Source organism: Podarcis pityusensis, assembly GCF_964106645.2.
Source record: "Podarcis pityusensis genome assembly, chromosome: 16".
NCBI lineage: Eukaryota > Metazoa > Chordata > Lepidosauria > Squamata > Lacertidae > Podarcis > Podarcis pityusensis.
The window spans coordinates 28627806-28652343 of NC_138041.1; the positions used below are offsets into that span (position 1 = coordinate 28627806).

At 45.2% G+C, this 24538-nt stretch overlaps 1 protein-coding gene and 1 long non-coding RNA gene across 2 annotated transcripts in view; one reads left to right on the forward strand and one right to left on the reverse strand.

The window, feature by feature from the left end:
- Positions 1 to 24538, reverse strand: part of LOC308465439 — a 272654-nt gene that overhangs the window by 39885 nt on the left and 208231 nt on the right. The window lies entirely within an intron of this gene.
- PI4KA (phosphatidylinositol 4-kinase alpha) overlaps positions 1 to 24538 on the forward strand; it is a 100875-nt gene that overhangs the window by 16707 nt on the left and 59630 nt on the right. The window contains exons 5-19 of the mRNA XM_080985010.1: positions 436 to 508; positions 2180 to 2439; positions 3872 to 3938; positions 7509 to 7657; positions 8302 to 8367; positions 9152 to 9248; positions 10823 to 11014; positions 11438 to 11538; positions 12957 to 13086; positions 15956 to 16085; positions 16377 to 16472; positions 16763 to 16946; positions 19579 to 19682; positions 21105 to 21273; positions 21694 to 21744. Coding sequence (XP_080841136.1) covers positions 436 to 508; positions 2180 to 2439; positions 3872 to 3938; positions 7509 to 7657; positions 8302 to 8367; positions 9152 to 9248; positions 10823 to 11014; positions 11438 to 11538; positions 12957 to 13086; positions 15956 to 16085; positions 16377 to 16472; positions 16763 to 16946; positions 19579 to 19682; positions 21105 to 21273; positions 21694 to 21744 — 1869 coding nt within the window. The remainder of the gene's footprint in view (positions 1 to 435; positions 509 to 2179; positions 2440 to 3871; positions 3939 to 7508; positions 7658 to 8301; positions 8368 to 9151; positions 9249 to 10822; positions 11015 to 11437; positions 11539 to 12956; positions 13087 to 15955; positions 16086 to 16376; positions 16473 to 16762; positions 16947 to 19578; positions 19683 to 21104; positions 21274 to 21693; positions 21745 to 24538) is intronic.

The following is a 24538-nucleotide window of genomic DNA, read 5'->3' on the forward strand; positions in this document are numbered from 1 at the left end:
TTGATCCTTTGAAAATGGAGCCTTCATGCACGCAGCTATTCATGTGTGGGCTTCCCATTCAGACCTGTTGCCAGATATGCAGAGGTTAAGAGTGGGGCTGCTAGGTGTGGTAACATTGGTGGGTTAGGCTTGGTACAACCCTGTTTCCTCTGCACACATTTGGTTAACATGTAAAGAGCACCAATGAAATTTGGTCTAAAGGAAATTGTTTTGTAAATGGTTATTTCCTATAATCATGCTGTCTCGGGATATTCTGCGCACTTAATTTTAAATATTAATGCCCCCCCCCAAAAAACCTGGCTGAAATTATAGAGTGCAGTGCTAAAATTCCCACTTTATCTTAGTGTTGCACCTTTAAGGTGCCATACTCTTGCACTGCAGATTGAAATTCATCCCATCTGTCGATTTTAAAAATGCCTGTTTTGATTATTTCAGATTTTAGAGGCAATTTTGCAAGTGATGCAGGTCCTCCTGGGAATGTGCCAGTCCCCAGAAATCCAGGATAAAGGTATTGAAAATGTTCCAGTAGGTGCTGCTGTTTTTATTATTACAAATGTAAATTCAATTGTGCGCTCTCACTCTCTAGTTACCATTATGCTGTATGGTGTACTTCACGGTGGGCTGATTTCCCCTGAAACCTGCTCCGTTGAGGTTCCTCAGAACATTTCTGAGTAGAACTTGTGGTCCTTTGTTCTTGCAAATTGAGAGTCTGGTTCATCACAGCACCCTCTTATTGGCTTCTTCCATTTTTCTGTGTCCTGATTCCTTCCTCTTCCGTCTCTTGGATTCACCACTGTGTACAATTACCGTATTTTTTGCTCTATAAGACTCACTTTTTCCCTCCTAAAAAGAAAGGGGAAATGTGTGTGCGTCTTAAGGAGCGAATGCAGGCTGCGCAGCTATCCCAGAAGCCAGAACAGCAAGAGGGATCGCTGCTTTCGTTGCGCAGCGATCCCTCTTGCTGTTCTGGCTTCTGAGATTCAGAATATTTTTTTTCTTGTTTTCCTCCTCCAAAAACTAGGTGCATCTTATGGTCTGGTGCGTCTTATAGAGTGAAAAATACGGTAATACAGAAATTACTCCTCCTCTTTCCCGCGGTACCACGCTCCTTTATTCACCTCATCAGACTTCTCTTTGGCTCTTAGGAACTGAGGATGACACATTTCTTGGACTATATCACCCCTGACCCTTGGCCATACTGATTGGGGCAGATAAAAGCTGAACTCCAGCACCAGACTGGAGAAGGCTGATACGTAGGCTCAGTTTAGATGTAACTGGAAACCATGGCTTTCCGTTATGTAAATGAGCAGAGCTGAACCTTGGATTTACATGCCTCCATTCTCTGTCCTTTTTCGTGGAAATGGGAAAAAGATCAGAAGCATCTTCTCTTTGCAGTTCCCTGGAATAAATGTTCCTGTGGCTTGTGCAAAGTCTACTTAGTGCGGGCATAGGCAAACTCGGCCCTCCAGATGTTTTGGGTCTGCAATTCCCATCATCCCTGACCACTGGTCTGTTAACTAGGGATCATGGGAGTTGTAGTCCCAAAACATCTGGAGGGCCGAGTTTGCCTATGCCTGACATAGTGAAATCAATTCAGGTTCTGAAACGGAACCAGACAGGGGGCCTTCTCAGTAGTGGTGCCCTCCCTGTGGAACGGCATCTCTTCAGATGGCAAGGAGATAAAGAATTGCACAACTTTTAGAAGACACCTGAAGGCAGCCCCGTATCGGGAGGTTTTTAACGTTTGATGTATTATGTTTTTATATATTCTGTAAGCCGCCCAGGGTGGCTGGAGAAACCCAGCCAGATGAGCGGAGTATAAATAATAAAGTAGTGATGATGATGATGAAACCCCAGTTTGATTCTGATTTTGCTCTCAGTAAGTAGAATGTAAACAAGTCACAGTACCATAAGTTCAAATGTAACAGAGAGCTGTGGTTTGCTTGAAGGCAGAAGCAGATGCTTCTGATTTCCTTGCAGCTGCAAAAGAAGGAGATAAATGGTGGGATTTGAGTCTCCCTGCAACACATTTGCAAAGCAGGAGAAAGAATGGTTTCCAATGATGTCTGAGCTTGGGACATCGTGATGGTAATGCTGTTTAAAAACCAACATTGCATTTTCCAATTGGAAGAAACAAACTTGTAGAAGCCAAAGATAAATGGACTACTTTGTTTTCCAGAATATTTATGCAAATACGCTGTGCCATGCCTGATTGGAATTTCACGAGCGTTTGGGCGCTACAGCAACTCGGAAGAGTCTCTCCTGTCAAAGCTTTTCCCTAAAGTTACTCCGCACTCCCTCAGAGCCCCACATGAGTTGGATGGTATTCGTCGACGCTCTTTTAATGACTTCCGCTCGATACTTCCACATTCTCTACTGACGGTCTGCCAAGAAGGATCTCTCAAGAGAAAGACCAGCAGCGTATGCAGCATCACACAGGTTAGTTCAGTTGCTTTTGGAATAAAATTAACCTATCACCTCTTTTCTGAACCATGGATTAGTTTTTAGAATACAGGATATCACTGAATTTTGTTTTCTTATTTTGAGGGGCGTACAGTCATACCTCGGGTTGCGAATGTGATCCGGGCAGGAGGCACGTTCTCAACCTGCAGCGCCGCGTCTGCACACGCACATGCCGTGATTCGTCGCTTCTGCGCATGTGCATGACATCATTTTGTGCTTCTGCGCATGCGCAAACGCTGAAACCCAGAAGTAACCCGTTCTGGTACTTCCGGATTCAGCGCTGTCCGCAACCCGAAAACGCGCAATCCACAGCGTTTGTAACCCAAGGTATGACTGTAATATGAAACATGGGCCTTGTATTTAGAGAGGGCCCAGAACCTATGGAACGAGCACATGTTTTGCATGCAGAATGTCCCAGGCTCAATTCCTGCCATCTCCAGTTGGGAAAAGATCAGTATGGCAAGTGATGGGAAAGTCTCCCAGCCAGGAGAACCACTGCTAGTCAGAGTTGACAAGATCAGGCATAGGCAAACTTGGCCCTCCGGATGCTTTGGGACTACAATTCCCATAATCCCTGACCACTGGTCCTGTTAGCTAGGGATCATGGGAGTTGTAGTCCCAAAATATCTGGAGGGCCAAGTTTGCCTATGCCTGGGCTAGATGGACAGCTTCCATTATTGGCATCTTCTCCAGAAACAGATGTTTTCGTCATCTCAGAAACTCATTGTAAATTCCACCTAGCCTCTCTGTGTTGAAAGAGCTGAGGAAATTAAAGCAGAGATTTTTTTTGCATCTGGAAGTTTCTAAGGGATGAAACACTTACTATATATCCCAATGGGTTGGGTTTGGCCACAGATTCTAATTACCATTGGGTAGTACAGTCATACCTTGGTTCTCGAACGCCTTGGTACGCGTATGCTTTGACTCCTGAACGCCGAAAACCCGGAAGTGTTCCGGTTTTCGAATGTTCTTTGGAAGCTAAATATCTGACACTACTTCTGCGGCTTCCGATTGAGTACAGGAAGCTCCTGCAGCCAATCGCAAGCCGTGCCTTGGTTTTCAAACGGTTCCGGGAGTCGAACGGACTTCCGGAATGGATTAAGTTTGACAACCAAAGTACCACTGTGTCTCAGAGCTAATGTTCAGCATGGAAGTTATATAGACTCTTATAGAGATGTCTTATAGAGAGTGGCTGGGGAAACTCAGCCAGAGGGAGTGGAATCTTTGTTTATATGCAGGCCTGAGATGCTTAGATTTGCTGGAGATTTTCAAAACCCCATCAGCTTCAAGGAAATTGGGCTATGGCTACTCTTCTGGAAATTCCAATTATAGTATGTGAGGGGGTTTTTTTTGTATATGAAAAGTGACCTTTGCATGACCACATTTTGTGTCCATCGCTACGTTTCAGGGCAGTCCTGAACGTGGAATTCCTCCTCCCAGTTCCCCCGGAGGCACTACTGTGCAGTACTTTGAAGGTATGTTTTTGCTTTTTGGTGTAAATTATTTGGAATAGAGGCGTAATAAGAGCTATTGACCAATTTATGGTATGACTTTTAACAGTTGTCCTGCAATGAACATTCTAGGGGTGATTCCCACCACTGAGGTTAATAAAACAAATGCAAGCAACCAAATAAATAACACAGCCTAAAAATAAGCAAATAATTGCTAAGAGCAGATCAATGTCAATTGTTCTTAAAGGCCTGAGATAGCAAGTCATGCTTTGCTTGGTGTCTGAAAGGTCATGGCAGTGACTGGTCCATTACCTTTGGGAAGAGAATTTAATTATCAAGATTTCACTTTAGCTCAAGTAGTCATCTTTGAAGGTGGAGAGGCCCAGGGCAGAGCATCTGCTGAAGATCTTGGCTGATGGGCAGGATGGTATGGGGTGGCAGTGTTTGCTGTGGGGAATTTATAAGCAAACCCCACAAGGGCTGCATCAATAGGAGTATAGCATCTAGATCAAGGGAAGTAATAGTGCCACTGTATTCTGCCCTGGTCAGACCTCACCTGGAGTACTGTGTCCAGTTCTGGGCACCACAGTTCAAGAAGGACACTGACAAACTGGAACGTGTCCAGAGGAGGGCAACCAAAATGGTCAAAGGCCTGGAAACGATGCCTTATGAGGAACGGCTAAGGGAGCTGGGCATGTTTAGCCTGGAGAAGAGGAGGTTAAGGGGTGATATGATAGCCATGTTCAAATATATAAAAGGATGTCACATAGAGGAGGGAGAAAGGTTGTTTTCTGCTGCTCCAGAGAAGCGGACACGGAGCAATGGATCCAAACTACAAGAAAGAAGATTCCACCTAAACATTAGGAAGAACTTCCTGACAGTAAGAGCTGTTTGACAGTGGAATTTGCTGCCAAGGAGTGTGGTGGAGTCTCCTTCTTTGGAGGTCTTTAAGCAGAGGCTTGACAACCATATGTCAGGAGTGCTCTGATGGTGTTTCCTGCTTGGCAGGGGGTTGGACTCGATGGCCCTTGTGGTCTCTTCCAGCTCTATGATTCTATGATTCTAAGGTGCCTGCACCCAGTTGTGCAGCCTGCTGTTGGGCCGGTGGAGGGCATACATTTGAGGTGTCTGAAACAGCTTGTCCCTCTCTGTACAGTGGTACCTCGGGTCACATACGCTTCAGGTTACAGACTCCGCTAACCCAGAAATAGTACCTCCGGTTAAGAACTTTGCTTCAGGATGAGAACAGAAATCGTGCTCCGGTGGCGCGGCAGCAGCGGGAGGCCCCATTAGCTAAAGTGCTGCTTCAGGTTAAGAACAGTTTCAGGTTAAGAACGGACCTCTGGAACGAATTAAGTACGTAACCAGAGGTACCACTGTGTTCAGGAGGAAAGCCAGTGCCTATATAGTGTAGAAGTAAAAGTAATATACAAATCCCCAAGACCTTGTAGTAAACGATGGTAGTAAAATAAATAAATAATAATAAATTTCACCATCGTCACTGTCCATTGGAATTGCTAGGTTAGGGATAATAATAATAATAATAATAATAATAATTTTATTTGTGTCCTGCCCTCCCTGGCCAAGGCCGAGGCCGAGCTCAGAACGGCTAACATCATAAAAACAACACAAAACATAAGTTTAAAATAAGCAACCTACATCAAAAAAGTAACATTCAACAATCATTAGGAGAGTATAAAATAATAATAATATCACCATATAAAAATTAAACAGAGTCCATTCAACAGTTACAATAAATAATTTCTAAACTATAATCAATCAAACAACGGCAAGCCACAGTACATAAAATAATACAATACAAATTGAGAAGCAGAGACTAGAGGGTGGAGCAAGGCAGGTGTTTAGACTAATCCTATACACATTTATTTGGGAGGAAGCACCTGTGAATTCAGCGGGAGTTACTTCCAAGTAAGCATGCATAGACTTAGATTGCACAGCAGCAGTCCAAAGTTTATTTACCTCTAAGGAAGTTTCCTTGAAATCATCGGGACTTCTAAGTACGGAAAGATGGGGTTGGACTGTGAGCTGCTTTTTCTCAGCATTCTTTTGGTTTTAAGGGTAGGCTATAACCTTTTGTTGCTTCCCATGTTTTTAGCTGCAAAGAGCTTTGTTGTACCAGCTAACACGTAATTTAGAAGATTAACCAGACTAATCTTAAAACAAAAACAGATTGTGTTCAGCTTTGCTAAAATGCCTAATGAGAAAGGAGGGATCTTGAATTTCCTTTTACAGTTGCAAAATAAAAAAAAAATGTGCAGTTTTCTCATGCCATGGTGAAAAAACCATACCTGATACCCTTTTTTTCTGTGCAGCTATTAAAGATAAATGAACTCTGTGCTCTTTGCATCTATTTACTCCCTCTTTTGTTGTCTATCTGCATCTCTCTTTCACTTCAAAAAGAAACCCAAGCAAACATAGAATGGCATTAGCCTCTTTAGGTTGGAATACAACCCACTGTGGATGCACACTAAACTCTTCCACTGAAGCCAGGGCTGGCTCCAGAGAGTGGCAAAGTTGGGCATTTCCCCAAAGCCTAAAAACTAACAGAGGGCCCACTACTCTTACAGTGCTTCCACTTCCATTTTTCATGGAGTTTCCAAGATGATCATCTGATGCAGAGAAACCACAATTAACGTGTCCTACCTTTTCAAGGTTAGCACCTGTCAGCACACACACACACAGACTGCTGTGTCGGTGCCCCCCCCCAAAAAAATTCTAGATTAGAATTGACTAGAAAGGTAAAAGGTAAAGGTAAATGACCCCTGGACAGTTAAGTCCAGTCAAGGGCAACTATGGGGTTGCGGTGCTCATCTCGCTTTCAGGCCGAGGGAGCTGGCGTTTGCCCACAGACAGCTTTCCAGGTCATGTGGCCATCAAAGCTAAACCGCTTCTGGCACAACGGAACACCGTGATGGAAACCAGAGCGTACGAAAATGCCGTTTACCTCCCCGCTGCAGCGGTACCTATTTATCTACTTGCACTGGCGTGCTTTCAAGCTGCTAGATTGGCAGGAACTGGGACGGAGCAACGGGAGCTCACTCCGTCGCGGGGATTCGAACTGCTGACCTTTGATCAGCAAGCCCAAGCGGCTCAGTGGTTTAGATCACAGCACCACCTGCGCCCAATTGACTAGAAACTATGCACTGGTTGAAGGCCAGTAAGTTAGTTTGTTAATACCCCTTTACAGCTAGAGATCATGCAGATACTGTCTAGGGTGTTCTTCATCTCATCGTCTTTTCCTTTGTATTCTGAATTTGTTTTGGAATGTGTGTATATATATAGCATGCATATATGAAATTATTTATTTTTTATTGTTGATGCTTTGATTCAGTCTCTTTGAGGTGTTTTTTAGAAAGCTATTCCTGAATGGATATAAATAACATTTCCCCCCAATGAAAATGCTGTAAATCAGTGGAACTAGCATAGCCCTGTGGACTTTTTAGCCTCAAATGTGATTTGTTTTCTGTGTTCTTTTGATGAATGGGCTACAGACGGCATAGGCAAAGCAGTAATTAAAGAATAACTCCAATGTTTTCTGCCTCTTCTCCCTCCACCTTTAAAAAAAATAAACAGGGTCCTACCTACCTGATGGGAGTGCGTTAGATCCCGATTATTACTTCTCTACAATCAGTTCCAGCTTCTCGGTCTCGCCTCTCTTTAACGGCATCAGCAACAAGGAGTTTAACATTCCACTGGAAATGCTCCGACAGCTGCTGAACATGGTATGTCATGAGGCACTTAGGCCAGCCTTCAGTAGCCTGCTGCCCTCCAAGATGTTTGGGACTACAGGTCCTATCAGCTGTGCTGGCTGGGGCTGATGGGAGCTGTAGTTCGAAACATCTGGAGGTGCCAGGTTGGCAGGTAAAAAGGTAAAGGGACCCCTGACCATTAGGTCCAGTCATGACCGACTCTGGGGTTGCGGCGCTCATCTCGCTTTATTGGCCGAGGGAGCCGACGTACAGCTTCCGGGTCATGTGGCCAGCATGACTAAGCCGCTTCTGGCGAACCAGAACAGCACACAGAAACGCCATTTACCTTCCCACTGGAGCGGTACCTATTTATCTACTTGCACTTTGACATGCTTTCGAACTGCTAGGTTGGCAGGAGCAGGGACTGAGCCACGGGAGCTCACCCCGTCGCGGGGATTTGAACCGCCGACCTTCTGATCGGCAAGTCCTAGGCTCTGCGGTTTAACCCACAGCGCCCCCCGCGCCCCACCAGGTTGGCAGAGGCTGGTCTAAAAAATAGCAATGTTGCTAGCATGCCTCTTTGAGCCAGAATGCGCTAGGGCCTAATTTGTGGGTTGAAGAAAGAAACACTTTTAATAACACTGAAAGAATGTCTGGCTTTGTTTCTGTGCATGTAGGTAAAGCAGATTGTTGGGGATTCAGTCCTCCGAAACTTAGATGCCGTTGTCTCTGAGGTTATTGAGGTATGTTAACTTCTTCACCACATTATTATTTTTAAAAGAACTTAGTTTGCTGCTTGATATTGTGAATTGGACGGGCCTGGTTCTTAGAGTTTAATCAAAAGCTTAATGCCTACCGAGGATTTTCCACGCATATTATTAACAAACATATGGGGGGGGGGGACTTCTAAAAATTTGAGGTTATCTATAGTATTAGCAATGTAGAAGTAATGTTTGAACTCTATAGATTAGCATAGGTTACATGATTAATTTATGCCTCATTTAATTCTTTTTTAATATATATAAATAGTAAAATCTGTTCAGAAAGCAATATATGTGATGGTCATTCATAGGCTTACTTATGTTTCAACTGTATAATTGTTGTAAATTATTTATAGTATCAGCCGGTGCTTTTTTTTTGTGGTGGAACACAGGAGTACGCATACCCCTAAACATTTTGTGAATCTCTGTACTTTTGTCCATTTACTGTATTTATTTTCCCCGATTTGAACCATAAAATGGTGATTTTTCTTGAGTCAAAACAAGAGTACGCCTAAACATTTTTAAAGAAAAAAATCACTGGTATCAGCCATATATGTGGTGCTTTATAAAGAATTGGGGTGGGGGCAGGTCTTTGCCCTAAGCTGCTCAGTAAAAGCTCAAGGAAGATGAAGGGAGGAGGGAAGAGGAAACTCAATCATTCTACAGAGATTAATCCTGGAAGAAAGCTTTTGGTGTTCCAATATTGCTCTCCAGATGATTTTTCAAATTGGCTGTACGTAACTACAACTCTCTTTCCATTTTATAGGAAAATCCCCATGCAGATTTGTTCTACAAAATGTTCAGTGATCCACTTTATGTTGCCCAGTTCAAGATGCTGAGAGACACGTTGTACTATATGAAAGGTGATATTTGAATTGATAAGCTTTTACCCTTGGTGACGAAAGAGAATTGCAAGTATATGAGTTTCATGCTTGACATTGTGGACCGGCTTAAATGTAACCAGCTGTGTGAATGAACTGGACTCACACAGTTTCCCTTTTCTTCTTGTGCAGCTGCGAGGAGGAGGTCAGAAAACCTGTGGTTCAACTTTTAAACAAACTTCAGTTTCCTACTATACCTAAACTTAGGAAACTGGGGATTGTTTAAACCAGGGTGGATATGGCCCTCCAAATTTTGCTGAACTCCAGCTTGTGTCATCCTTGACCATCAGCTAAGCCATATTGGACTGTTGTTAGTTGAAGACCAACAATATCTGGTGGGGCACATGCTCCCCACCCTTAGTTTCAAATGTAGTTTGTTAGAAAAATCCAGAATAAAGCTGGTGTCCTGAACCACAGTTTAATTAAGCCTTAGTTCCCTGAATTTGGACATAATGAGGAACTAAGCCATGAGTTCAGGTTCAGACTACATGTTGAGCCTAACCATGGCTTAGCATAGCAGAGCAGAACAAGCAAAGGAGGCGGAGTTTGTGATGAACTATAGTTTGACGTAGCATGACGTGTGAACCAGGCCCTGCCAAGCCAAGTATCTCCAGTGCTCTAAATATCTAAAAATTAAATTACTATCATTCAAAATATATTACTGTAAGCTAAAAATAACTTTGCTGCTTTATATAAAAACCTCTGGTGCCTTATGGTAGTCCTTCTAAGTGTGTATATGCTTATTTGTCTTTATGTTTAAGACTTTTAAATAATACACTTTTCCACAAAGCCTTTCCTTTAGTTCTTATTCTCTATACTATTTCTTGTCAGTTAACTTCAGTCCTCATCATTCAGTACTAATCTCTGTCCCAGGGAAAGGGAAGTTGTGGCATTCTAGATGTTGTTACACTCCCAGCATGGCCAGTGGTCAGGGCTAATATGAGTTGTAGTCCACAATTTTAGGAGGACTACAGGTTTGCCACCCTGTTCTATTAATTCCTTCAATTTTTCTCTTTCCATTTTTCTTAGGCTTCAAAACTCTTGAGAATTGCTGCTTTATAGCATGCAAATGTCTTTAGGGTGAATGATGGTGCAGAAAGGAATAGTTTAAGTAAGGGGTCAGTAAAATTTTTCAGCAGGGGGCCAGTCCACTGTCCCTCAGATCTTGTGGGGGGGCTGGACTATATTTTTTTGGGGGGGGGAATGAACAAATTCCTATGTCCCACAAATAACTCAGAGATGCATTTTAAATAAAAGCACACATTCTACTCGTGTAAAAACATGCTGATTCCCAGACTGCCCACGGGCCGGATTTAGAAGGCAATTCAGCCGGATCCGGCCCCCGGGCCTTAGTTTGCCTACTCATGGTTGAAGTCCTCAGGAATAGACTAGGTAGCGAGCCTATGAATTGACTGGTGCCTTACACTTTGAAATAAGTTTGTTTTAGAAAAGTGCTGTCGTGTTTCACCAGTTTTTAGCTTTTGTTCCTCCTTTCAGTTTAGAGGTGACCACTGTAAGAATCTAATCTCCCCCCTCCCCTCTCTTTACCTTTTCAGATCTCCCAACCTCGTTTGTGAAGGAAATTCATGATTTTGTGCTGGAACAGTTCAACAGCAGCCAGTCGGAGCTCCAGAAACTCCTTCACGACGTAGACAGATTACACAATGAGCTGAACCCTCTGAAGCTACGTTGCCAAGCTAACGCTGCTTGTGTGGATCTCATGGTGTGGGCTGTGAAGGATGAGCAAGGTGTCTTGAAGCATATTTCTTTAAAAAATATATTTTAAAAGTTTCTGGCAAAGTAGCTTGCGCTATTTTTGGTAGGCTGCATTTACCCCCCCCCCCGCAACCCCCCCCCAACCCTGCATGACATTTTGTAAAGAGCTTTTAATCTAAGTTTTGGCGGGTGGAGGGGCGTTACTGCCTGGTGGGAAATTTCCACAAAATTCATTATCTAGCACTTTCCCCCAGTTTGCCTGAAAGCCTCCTTGGGTGTCTTTTGAAACACGCAAGTCAGTTGGCCTTTTCCCCCAAGAGAAAGCTAGTAATTAATCATTCATTCTTCCATGCGGACTTCATAAAAGTCGTAACTGTCAAAAGAAAAGAAAAGGAAAAAACTATTCTTAGATGGCCAAGCATGCTTTTATATCCTTTTGTTCTTTTGCAAATAAGGGGCAGAAAACCTGTGCATTAAACTGTCGGAGAAACTGCAGTCCAAGACTTCCAGCAAAGTAATCATTGCTCACTTGCCTCTTCTGATTTGCTGCTTACAGGTATGCTAGTAATTTTGAAATGATTATGTAAGTGTGGTGTAAGCTCTATTTCCACTACCATGATTGGGAACTTGTGGCCCTCCCACACGTTACTGAAACTACAGTTCCCATCACCCCCCATACCACATGCCCAATGGTCAGGGATGATGGGAGTTGTTTTCCAACAGCATCTGGAGGGTCCTAGGTTCCCCATCCCTGGTATAGACACTGGACTGGTTCAGACAACAATAGCCAAACTCCTCCCAGATAAATTATTCAGTGGTGGTACTGTGCTGAGATTCTTCTGTACATAATGATGTATCTTTATAGTGCCCCTGCATTGCAGTGATCCTCACTTTTAAGGTCAGGGATAAGATGTGCGGAATTTTGCACACATTTGTCAGTGTCACATGGTTGCACGCCGCCTTCCGCTGTGCGATATTAGACACCACTTAGAAATGTTAACGATTAAACAGCATTTGATAAAGCCGTGAGCTGTCAAGGCATAATTTAAGGTGTTAGTACTAGCGTATGAAACCCAAAATGGCTTGGGACCCAGGTACCTAAAAGAGTGCCTTCCCCAATACAGTGGTACCTTGGTTCTCGAACATAATCCGTTCTGGGAGTCCGTTCAACTCCTGAAACCGTTCGAAAACAAAGGCGTGGCTTCCTATTGGCTGCAGGAGCTTCCTGCACTCAAGCAGAAACCGCATTGGATGTTCGGCGTCTGAAAAATGTTCGCAAACTGGAACACTTCCGGGGTTGCGGCGTTTAGGAGCCCATTTGTTCGGGAGCCAAGCCATTCAAGTACCGAGATAGCACTGTATCTTAGATGCTACTATCAGAATTTGATGCCTTGGGTGTGCCACCACTGCAGGCTGCCTGCTTGGTGCCGACCAGTGACAGGGCCTTCTTGGTAGTGATGCCCTGTTTGTGGAGTGCCCTCCTTGGCAAGGTGCCCCATTATTGACTTCTAGAATGAATTTTTTAAAGAAAATACCTGTTCACCCAAGCATTTGTTGAGTGAAAAATATTGTTCATGGCAACCCCGAAATCACTAGCTGAGGGGACCATTCTTAGGATTCTAAAATTACAGTGGTACCTCGGGTTAAGTACTTAATTCGTTCCGGAGGTCCGTTCTTAACCTGAAACTGTTCTTAACCTGAAGCACCACTTTAGCTAATGGGGCCTCCTGCTGCCGCCGTGCCGCTGGAGCACGATTTCTGTTCTCATCCTGAAGCAAAGTTCTTAACCCGAGGTACTATTTCTGGGTTGGCGGAGTCTGTAACCTGAAGCGTATGTAACCTGAAGAGTATGTAACCCGAGGTACCACTGTATTATTGTTGCTGGGCTCCTCTGGGAGGAAGGGTGGGATATAAACTGAACGAATAACTCTAAACTGAACGATTAACTAAATAATACAAATATCTTTCTCTTAGGGTCTAGGCCGCTTGTGTGAGCGTTTTCCTGTGGTGGTTCACTCGGTCACTCCATCCTTGAGAGATTTTCTCGTGATCCCTTCTCCAGTCCTGGTGAAACTTTACAAGTACCACAACCAATATAATACTGGTATTGTGGTGTTTTTTTTTATCGCTGTATGGCCTCTTCTGTGATAAGCTGATCTAATTCGTTGTGTCTGTCTGCCTCTCTTTTTATTGTGACATGTCTTGGTAGTGCTAGTCTAAGTTATATTGATGAATATCCTAACTGCGTTTTTATCCTGCCTTTTATTCACGGAACTGGCGGCATATATGGCGTTCCCTCTTCCCATTTGTCCTTGCAGAAACTGTGCGGGAAAAGTTAATGTGAGAGGTGGTGGCTGGCCCACTTCACGACTGAGCTGGGATTTTTTAACTTGAGTGCCTTCGGTTCTCCTTCAAAACCCTCTATCCCAAGGGTTGCCAACCTTTTTGAGCCCATGGGAACATTTGGAACGCTGAGAGAGTTTTCTGGGCACCACCACCGTTTCTGTTCTCCCCACCCCCGGAAAAAATATTTTTATTTTTAACACAGAGGCTTTTCTGTAAGGTTTGGATAAAGGTTGGATCCAGGAGAATTAGCACATCTGCTTAAATTTGCAAGGGGTCTGCAAAAAAACACACCCCACAAAGAAGTTAAATCTTCATTTGGTAGATCACAAAGTAAAAATCACAGGTCCAGTGCTTGCTGGCACCACAGACATAGAGCCGAGGCATGGATCTTGGTTAATTTTACATTGACTGGTGGTTTTGTAATTATTTGTGATTATTCTATCTCTGAACATATCTGTGGGCACAAAGGCACTTTGATTTGATAGTGGCTTGTGGGACTCCCTTCTTTAAAAAAACACAACCCTGAGGATTCATAGCTCTGTTCTGATGTTTTTGGTGCCACGGCAGTGCTGGAAAGCATCTGATTTGTGTTTTTTACTGGTGTTTGAGGGGGGGGGGAAACATCTCCCCCCCCCCGCCAATCATGCAGTTTCAAGAGGATCCTTTTCATTAGGCCTCTCTCTTTCTCCCTCCCTCTCTCTCCATTCTCTTCTCCTCCTGATTCCTGCAGCTCCTCACTGTTCCCCCTGCCTCGCCCTCTGTTTCTTCCATTTTCCTCCCCTCAGTCTCCCAGATACCCTCCCAGATACCCTACCCTACCATCTTGGTTGCTCTGACTCTGTTCAGCTGCTCAAGTCCCAGTCTGAACCTTCAGATGCACATAACAGCTGAAAGAGGAAGTGGGAAGGAATGTTGGTCTTCCAGCTTCCTCCTTCAGCTCTACGTGCTTTTGGGGGACGGAACCACCCTCACTACCCCATGGGGAAGGAAACAGTGAGCTCAGGAGAGAGAGGTGGAGAGGCTTTGTTGCACCAGGGGAAGTCCTTAAGGGTGCAACTGTGGGGATCCCATCCCTAGCCACATGAGCTATGTACTTAGGGCAGGGGCTCCTAAACTGTGGTCTGTGGCAGGTGGTCCACCATTTTTGGATCATAGAATTGGAAGGGAGCCTGAGAATCATCTGGTCCAACCCCCAGCAATGCAAGAGGAATAGATGTGTGTTTGAAGATGGGAGGCCGCACATGAATTGCATTAAACATTCGTCATAATTTTAACTGTATTTCCATTGCTTCTTTTAATATACAGTCATAGGTAAAGGTAAAGGGACCCCTGACCATTAGGTCCAGTCGTGGCCGACTCTGGGGTTGCGGCCCTCATCTCGCTTTATTGGCCGAGGGAGCCGGCATACAGCTTCCGGGTCATGTGGCCAGCATGACTAAGCCGCTTCTGGCAAACCAGAGCAGCGCACAGAAACACCGTCTACCTTCCCGCCGGAGCGGTACCTATTTATCTACTTGCACTTTGACGTGCTTTTGAACTGCTAGGTTGGCAGAAGCAGGGACTGAGCAATGGGAGCTCACCCCGTTGCGGGGATTCGAACCACCGACCTTCTGATCTGCAAGTCCTAGGCTCTGTGGTTTAACCCACAGCGCCACCCACGTCCCTTGATATACAGTCATACCTCGGGATAAATACGCTTCAGGATAAGTATTTTCGGGTTGCTCTCCATGGCGACCCGGAAGTAATGGAGCACGTTACTTCCGGGTTTCGTTGCATGCGCAGACGGTCAAAATGACGTCACGCGCATGCGCGAAAGCGGCGAAACGCGACCCGCGCAGACACGCAGTTGCATCTTACGTTCTGTTCGGGATGCGAACGGGACTCTATAATGGATCCCGTTCGCATCCCGAGGTACCACTGTATATATTCTTAAAATAAAGCACAATACAGTGGTACCTCGGGTTAAGTACTTAATTTGTTCCGGAGGTCCGTACTTAACCTGAAACTGTTCTTTACCTGAAGCACTACTTTAGCTAATGGGGCCTCCCGCTGCCGCCATGCCGCCGGAGCGTGATTTTTGTTCTCATCCTGAAGCAAAGTTCTTAACCTGAAGCACTTTCTGGGTTAGCGGAGTCTGTAACCTGAAGCGTATGTAACCTGAAGCATATGTAACCCGAGGTACCACTGTATATGCAATCCTCTGGGATAGCTCAGTCAATAGAGCACGAGACTCTTAATCTCAGGGATGTGGGTTCGAACCCCACGTTGGGCAAAAGATTCCTTCATTGCAAAGGGTTGGACTACATGACTAATGGCTCCATCCGACTCTACAATTCTATGATATAGGAGAAAAATAAGAAGCAATTAAAATAGAATTAGAAACTTGACAGCATCTAGCACAGTGCGTTACGGTTGCTACAACAAGCAGAAAGATCAGTCAGTGGTCTGCCAAGACGCTCAGTCGTTTTCAAGGAGGGGGGAAAAAGTTTGGGAACTGCTGGCTTAGGGAAACCTTTCGATCCATAGCTGCCTTTCACAATTAACTCGGAAGTCGCCGTTCTACAGACACACACCAAAGCTCCATTAAAGCATTTTCTTGTATCCTTTTGTTGTTGTTGTTCTGTTAGGAGGCAATGACATCAAGATCAGCATAACAAATGAGCATGCTGAGTCCACTGTAAGTGTAATGTCTGGCAAGAAGAGTCAGACCTCCATGTATGAACAGCTGCGGGATATTGCAATCGATAACATCTGCAGGTATGAACTGGGTTTTAGACATAGATTTGTCTTCCAGACATGGTCAGAAAGCAGATTCTGTTGTGAAGAGTGGCTGGGGAAACCCAGCCAGATGGGCGGGGTATAAATAATAAATTGTTGTTGTTGTTAATTAATTAATAAATAATAATAAGTGAAGTATAGATTTTGAGAGAGTTATTTGGGCCTGCTAATTTGCGGGGAGGGGGCCAGACTTTGGCGTTAAATGGGGTCCACTTTTCTGTTTTATTACACCCCAAATACATTCTGGCTTATGTTCACCGCTTCTTGCAGGTGTCTGAAAGCTGGGCTGACGATAGACTCGGTAATTGTTGAAGCCTTCTTAGCTAGTTTGTCAAACCGCCTGTACATCTCGCAGGAGAGTGACAAGTAAGTTGTTTTTGTGCAATTTGGCTACTCCTTTCCCCTAGCATTGCCTTAAAAGGTGCAGAAATTTCTTACACATGCGCCTGTGTCTTTGTAAAGCCTGATGAACTGAATCTGGCACATCTTACGAGCTTCTGCAAGAGATCTGCAACTTGTGCACGTCAGGCATAATAACTTCATCGTTAGGCATTTATTTTTTTCTTCCTTAATTTGCCTCTTTAGATCACCAGTAGGGGGAGGAGACATGCATTTCTTACAGGGATGCAAACACATTTTTTATTGGTCTGTTTTAGGGAGGCCCATCTGATTCCAGACCACACAATACGTGCATTGGGGCACATTGCAGTAGCCCTGAGGGACACGCCAAAGGTGATGGAGCCGATTCTTCAGATCCTGCAGCAGAAGTTCTGCCAGCCGCCTTCTCCTCTCGATGTGCTCATCATTGACCAACTGGGATGCTTAGTTATCACTGGAAATGTAAGAAGATACGAACTGGCTGGGGAGCTGTCAATGGCAGCTGATGCATGGATGCTTCTGGGTAGCCTGTTGGTTGAGCATTCATCCCGATTTATTTGCAAGGAGACTAGATGACGTTGGCTATTTAAGGAGCATTCGTTCACATTTGTGGGGAGATTAGATGATGTTGCATCAAAGCCAGTGTTACCCCACCCTCTCTAGTGCATTTTTTTTGGGGGGGGAAGTGAGTTTGCTGTTCAAGAGCACCAGATCCACTATAATTGCACAACCTGAATTTGCTAGTGGGTGACTGAATCACACCCGAAAATTGCAAAAGCGTGACAGAGCCTGTAGTCTGTTGCCCTGGGGGTGCAATGTCCTTTGTGACTAAAAGCTCACAAAACCCTGTTTTACAAATGCTGCAGCTGCATATATTTTGTGTGCTTTGTCTGTGTAGCTTCTTTCTGAACATGATCTCTCTTCTCACCCACCAGAGATATTGTAAAAGGGAGTCATATCCAACTAACTCCTAGTCAGTGTAGACCAATTGAAATTAACAGACCTAAGATAGTTAGGTTCATTAATTTCAATGGGGCTTTTCGGATTAGAACTATGTTTTTATGTAGCTTTTGATTTTATGTCCCGTTTTGTATTTATCTTTTTGTAAACCACTTGTGAGTTCTCTTACAGTCAAGAGGTGCCTAAATTTTATGAAATCAATTCATTAATTAATGTAAATTGTGTTTTACTTACTTACTGCAAGCCACCCAGAGAACATTTTATGTTATGGGGTAGCATAAAAAAGTAAAGGTAAAGGGACCCCTTACCATTAGGTCCAGTCGTGGCCGACTCTGGGCTTGCGGCACTCATCTCGCTTTATTGGCCAAGGGAGCCGGCGTACAGCTTCCGGGTCATGTGGCCAGCATGACTAAGCCGCTTCTGGCGAACCAGAGCAGCGCACGGAAACGCCGTTTACATTCCCGCCGGAGTGGTACCTATTTATCTACTTGCACTTTGATGTGCTTTCGAACTGCTAGGTTGGCAGGAACAGGGACCGAGCAAAGGGAGCTCACCCCATTGCGGGGATTCAAACTGCCGACCTTCTGATCGGCAAGTCCTAGGCTCTGTGGTTTAACCCACAGCGCCACCCACGTCCCTCTATGGGGCAGCATACAAATGCCAAAAAGGATAAAAATTAGAATGGGAGTTGTAAGCTGTCTCCCTACCCTGTTTTGGCAGGTTGGGCCCATTGGGTACTGGGCGAGGCCTTCTGAACCTTGATTGTACACAGATGGGCATGTGATGGGTGGCAACGGGTGATGGGAACCTGGGTGTCGGTGCCAGGGGTAGGCTACAGAAGGACAGATAACGGGTCAGGAGAAAGAAGCTAGGTGATCCAAGGAAAAGCCTGTGTTATTTTGTAATCCTTGCAGAGAATTGGTGGGAATTAGTGGTGCTTATAGGGACGCGGGTGGCGCTGTGGGTTAAACCACAGAGCCTAGGACTTGCTGATCAGAAGGTCGGCGGTTCGAATCCCTGCGATGGGGTGAGCTCCCTTTGCTCGGTCCCTGCTCCTGCCAACCTAGCAGTTCAAAAGCATGTCAGTGCAAGTAGATAAATAGGTACTGCTCCGGCAGGAAGGTAAACGGATTTCCGTGCACTGCTCTGGTTTGCCAGAAGCGGCTTAGTCATGCTGGCCACATGGCTGTACGCCAGCTCCCTCGGCCAATAAAGCGAGATGAGCGCTGCAACCCCAGAGTTGGTCACGACTGGACCTAATGGTGAGGGGTCCCTTTACCCTCTAGTGGTGCTTATTCCTTCCCCTACACACCAATTTCCCCTTGCAATCCCCCTGCCCCTGCAACAGTTTTAAGTGGTTCAGTCCCATAGCTAAGCTGCCAAAGTAGAAGTGAGCCTGGCTTTGGGGGGCAGGGGGCAGAGCAGCACTTGTAGGGAGAAGCAATGAACTCGCGAGCTTCCCTGCAAGTACGTTCACCTCTTATTCCCACCGTCTTGACGGACACATGGTTGAGCTCTCATGTTTGCTAATGCAATGTCTAGTACAGTGGTGCCCCGCAAGACGAATGCCTCGCAAGACGAAAAACGTGCAAGACGAAAGAGTTTTCCGTTTTTTGAGTCGTTCCGCAAGACGAATTTCCCTATGGGCTTGCTTCGCAAGACGAAACGTCTTGCGAGTTCTTGCGAGTTTGTTTCCTTTTTCTTAAAGCCGCTAATAGCCGTGCTTCGCAAGACGAAAAAACCGCAAGACGAAGAGAGTCGCGGAACGGATTAATTTCGTCTTGCGAGGCACCACTGTACTCCCCAAAGTCTTTGGAACGCTGGCTGTTCAGGACATGAATAGCTCCAGCCGCAGCAGGAGACTTGGAGTCCTTTGTCTCTAGGAACAGACCTGATGGCCTGTATCCCCCCAAGTCCCTCCTCTCTGTGAAGAGCAATGAGGGATTAAATAGACCATACTCTGGCCCACAACCTTGTGCTTCCTGTGAGTGCTCTCTGTGTGTGTTTTGATACAGTGTTCAAAATGAATTAGTTGTGCCAAAGTTATTTGCCTTTCTGTTTGTGAAGGTTTTGGGTTTTTGTTCTTGTAGGTTTCTGTACTTGGTGCTAATTTTATCGTTTTATTTCCATTCAGCAATATATTTACCAGGAGGTATGGAATCTGTTTCAGCAGATCAGTGTTAAAGCTAGCTCAATTGTATACTCTGCGACGAAAGACTACAAGGATCATGGATATAGGTAATCTTTATTATGCTTGCTGGCTCATTGGAATTTTTTTTTTAAAAGAAAGCATTATTGTCTCATTAAAGTCTGTGGATTCCTCCCAAAGGCATTGGTGTTTAATTTTCCTATCTAGCAGCTGACACGTCTATTAGTCCTACTCAGAGGAGACCATTGAGATTAATGGATGTGACTGAGATTGATTAATTTTAACGGTTCCACACCAACTATAACTTAGTCGGATGCAACTTTTATGTGGTAAAGCAGGTTTATCCAATACGGTGCCTTCCAGATGTTGTTGGACTACAATTCCCATTAGCCTCAGCCAGCATGGTCCGTAGCCAGGGATCATGGGAATTGTAGTCCAGGAGCATCTGGAGGGCATCATGTTGGCTAACCCTGCGGCAAGGCATCAGATTCTAGCTGATCTGTGAATACACAGTATTCTTATGGTTCATTCTTACAACATTATTGTTTGTTTATTATAATTTACTTATGAATCCAAATTTGTTATAGCCTGTCCTTCCTCCCAAAGGACCAAGGGCAACAAACACAAAAAGTTAAAACAGTATACCGTATTTTTCGCCCTATAGGACACACTTTTCCCCCTCCAAAAATGAAGGGGAAATCTGTGTGCGTCCTATGGGGTGAATACAGACTTTCGCCGAAGCTTGGAGAGCAAGAGGGGTCGGTACACACCGACCCCTCTCGCTCTCCAGGCTTCAGGAAGCTATCAGCAAGCCTGAGGAGCCCGCGGGAGTTCCCGCAGGGCTCCCTAGGCTGCGGATAGCAGCCTGCCGCCCAACGCGCGGGGCGCCCTGAAGCAGAGCACCCCGCGCACCGGGCAGACATCCGCAGCGTGGGGAGCCCTGCGGGAGTTCCCGCAGGGCTCCCTACGCTGCGGTTAGCAGCCTGCTGCACGAAGCAGAGCGCCCCGCGCTTCGGGCAGACATCGGCCAGTCCCACAAGCTTTGGGGACAGCTTTATTTCCCCCCCAAAAAAACTAGGTGCGTCCTATGGGACGGAGCGTCCTATGGGACGAAAAATACGGTAATTAAAAATAACATCTAAAACATTAGAACATCTAGCTCAGCGCTTTCCTTGAGCTCTGTCTCTTCCCACTTCTGCTGTGGATGAAAATGGGAACTACAGTGGTACCTCGGGTTAAGTACTTAATTCGTTCCGGAGATCCATACTTAGCCTGAAACTGTTCTTAACCTGAAGCACCACTTTAGCTAATGGGGGCTCCTGCTGCTGCCGTGCCGCCGGAGCACAATTTCTCTTCTCAACTTGAAGCAAAGTTCTTAACCCGAGGTAATATTTCTGGGTTAGCGGAGTCTGTAACCTGAAGCGTACGTAACCGTAGGTACCACTGTATTTAATCAAAGGGCTGATTCTCTTACTGATTCTGCCTTTTTCTGTCACCCCCCTTCCCGCCAGGCACTGTTCCTTAGCTGTTATTAATGCCCTCGCAAACATAGCTGCAAACATCCAAGATGAACACCTTGTGGACGAATTGCTGATGAACTTGCTGGAACTGTTCGTACAACTCGGGCTCGAAGGGAAGAGAGCCAGTGAGAGGGCAAGTGAAAAAGGCCCAGCGCTAAAGGTAGGACGCGAAATGAAGCTTCTTGCAGCTGTTCAGAATAGAAGCTATTAGCTCTAAACGCAGTCAGAATCGGCCGTAAAGTACTGGGCTGACTTGATGTAGGCTGTCTTGTATGCTCTTAATTGGGACAGAGCTGTCTCATTAACCATAGGCGTGCTGTTTTACTGGGTCAAGCCATTTTGTTTGCTTTAGAAGCTAAAGCAGCTTAAACAGATCTTACTACCAGTAACTAATTTCATTACAAGGGGAAATGAGATCTGATTGAGCAGCCAGCGGCTTCCGTGAATGCCCATGTGCCAGCCTCTACTCATGACCTTGCAGTTGCTTTTCTATCATTGTTATGGGAATTTCTATTTCCCCCCCTGCAGCTTTTCTGACATCTCTACCTCTTCCCCCCCTTCTTTCTTTTTTCTTCCTTAGGCATCTAGCAGTGCAGGGAACCTGGGAGTTCTGATTCCTGTTATTGCTGTGGTGAGTGTTTTAAACCCAGGTCATTTACTTTTTGGAGCAGGGCACTGCTTGGAAGCTGGATATTTTGGGAAAATCTGAATGGAGAAATATGTAAAACAATGATTGACTCTCCTCCCCCCACCCCTTGCTAAAAGTACAAGACAGTGATCATCTGTTTATGAACATGATTTCATCAAAACTTGTGAAACTGTTTAATATAGTTCTCTCTGGTGAACTGAAAAAAATATAAAGTTTTTTTGGGGTGTGTATGCGCTGGCTCACCAATGCCAGAATATCTGTGTTATCAATAGGTGTGTTTTTTTAATTTTCACTGTTAATAATATAATTGTTCCCATTCATACTTTCTGCACTTCATTTCCTTCTAAAGTCATTGTTTACCATTCTTCCCCTGTTTGTGTGTGTATACAGTCATACCTTGGTTTTCGAACAGCTTAGTTATCGGACGTTTTGGCTCCCGAATGTCGCAAACCTGGAAGTGAGTGTTCCGGTTTGCGAACTTTCTTTGGAACCCGAACGTCCCACGTGGCTTCTGCAGCTTCCGATTGGCTGCAGGAGCTTCCTGTAGCCAATCAGAAGCCACACCTTGGTTTTTGAACATTTTGGAAGTCAAATAGACTTCCGGAATGGATTCCATTCGACTTCCAAGGTACGACTGTGTGTGTGTGTGTGTGTGTGTGTGTGTGTGTGTGTATACTCATGCATCTGATGTAGTGTATTGCAGTCCACAAAAACGTATGCTATAATGGGTTTGTTAGTCTTTAAGATGGGTGGGGAACCTGTGGTTCTCTAGATCTTGCTGGGCTACATCTCCCATCATTCGTGACCACTCACCTTGCTAACCGGAGCTGATGGGAATTGGACACAATTTAAGTTGCCGCAAAACCTAGTTGGTTTAGAATCATTCCTTCTACAGTGGTACCTCGGGTTACATACGCTTCAGGTTACATATGCTTCAGGTTACAGACTCCGCTAACCCAGAAATATTACCTCAGGTTAAGAACTTTGCTTCAGGATGAGAACAGAAATTGTGCTCCGGCGGCGCGGCGGCAGCAGGAGGCCCCATTAGCTAAAGTGGTGCTTCAGGTTAAGAACAGTTTCAGGTTAAGAACAGACCTCTGGAACGAATTAAGTACTTAACCTGAGGTACCACTGTATTTCCAAAGTTGAGGCGGTGAGTGTTATTGCCTGTGTTGCCAAAAGGGAGCCACCCATCTGATTTGATTTCATATTTGTATTCCACTTTTCCAACAGCAATGTTGAGCTCAAAATGGCTCACAATAATAGCAATAGCGTTAAAGATGGGTGAACTTTCTTATCAATATGATCACCTAGGGGGAGGTATCAGCAGCCTTGGGGAGTACAAAAAAACCCCACACCTTTAGGAGGAAAAAAAAATCTCTGAGGGTAGAACTTTCCGAAAAGCAGCCCAGTGAGGAGTGAGAATTCTCAGTGGGTGTGGAATGCTTCCTGGTTCTTGGGGAGAAAATTGGGACAGGTGTGTGGAACGGGGTGGTTGGTATTCTGTGTGCAGAGACAAATACTGGATGCAAGCCTTTTTTATACAAAGGAAGAGGCATGCAGTTGTGTAAAAATAAAAGCCCTGCCTAGCTCTGTATTTGTTCCTGTATGACAGAGAACTTTTTATTCAGGCTGGTTTATAGACAGCGAGAATTCTGAAAAGCAGTAATTTCTCTATCTACAAGCCAAGACCAATTCCTCCTCAGGAAAAAAAAACGTTGTTTACACTAAAGACTTCAAAATATATACTTCAAGGCCATTATGGTGTTTGATCTGAGACCCCCCTAATCTGCATTTTTTCAACCATTAAGCTCTCTGTAAATACCGTTATGAGCCCTAACAGAAGTTAATGGTTACATTGAGGGCCTGTAAACCAAATATTTAGTTTTCTTGCACAATTTGTGGTGATCAAGAGTTCCCAGCTCCTATTGCGAGTGCTTTTCTGCTTAGCCTTTTTTAAAAGGTTGCTAGCTCGGAATTGATCTGTTTCCGGAAAGAGGGCGAGGAGTGCTCTTCAAAATGGCCGCTTGATACGCAACATCGTATATACCTGGCAAGGGGAACCTGTGGCCCTCCAGATATTGCGGAACCACACCTCATTTCCTCCTTGGCCGTAATATCTGGAGGACCACAGCTTCCCCGTTCTTGATACATGCTAAAACCCAGCTCAGGCACTGAGGTATGATTGTTGTAGGGCCAGTGAGAAATAAGACAGAATGGTATCTGCATTCTTGGGAGGAATGCTAGATTTTTTTGGGGGGGGGGGACACCCAAAGCAGCTCAGTGATGACACAGTGGCTGCAAAATCCAGTGTGTCTGGAGCAGTGGGTGAACCATAGGAGATTGGAATAAAGGTAAAGGGACCCCTGACCATTAGGTCCAGTCGTGACCGACTCTGGGGTTGTGGCGCTCATCTCGCTTTATTGGCCAAGGGAGCCGGCGCACAGCTTCCAGGTCATGTGGCCAGCATGACTAAGCCGCTTCTGGCGAACCAGAGCAGCGGACGGAAACGCCATTTACCTTCCCGCCGGAGCGGTACCTATTTATCTACTTACACTTTGACGTACTTTTGAACTGCTAGGTTGGCAGGAGCAGGGACTGAGCAATGGGAGCTCACCCCATCGCGGGGATTCGAACTGCCGACCTTCTGATCGCCAAGTCCTTGGCTCTGTGGTTTAACCCACAGCGCCACCCACGGGGTGAACCATAGGAGATTGCAATAGAGTGTCCTAAAAGATGGCATGGCTTGTGGCCTGGAACACAGAATTCAAGCGCT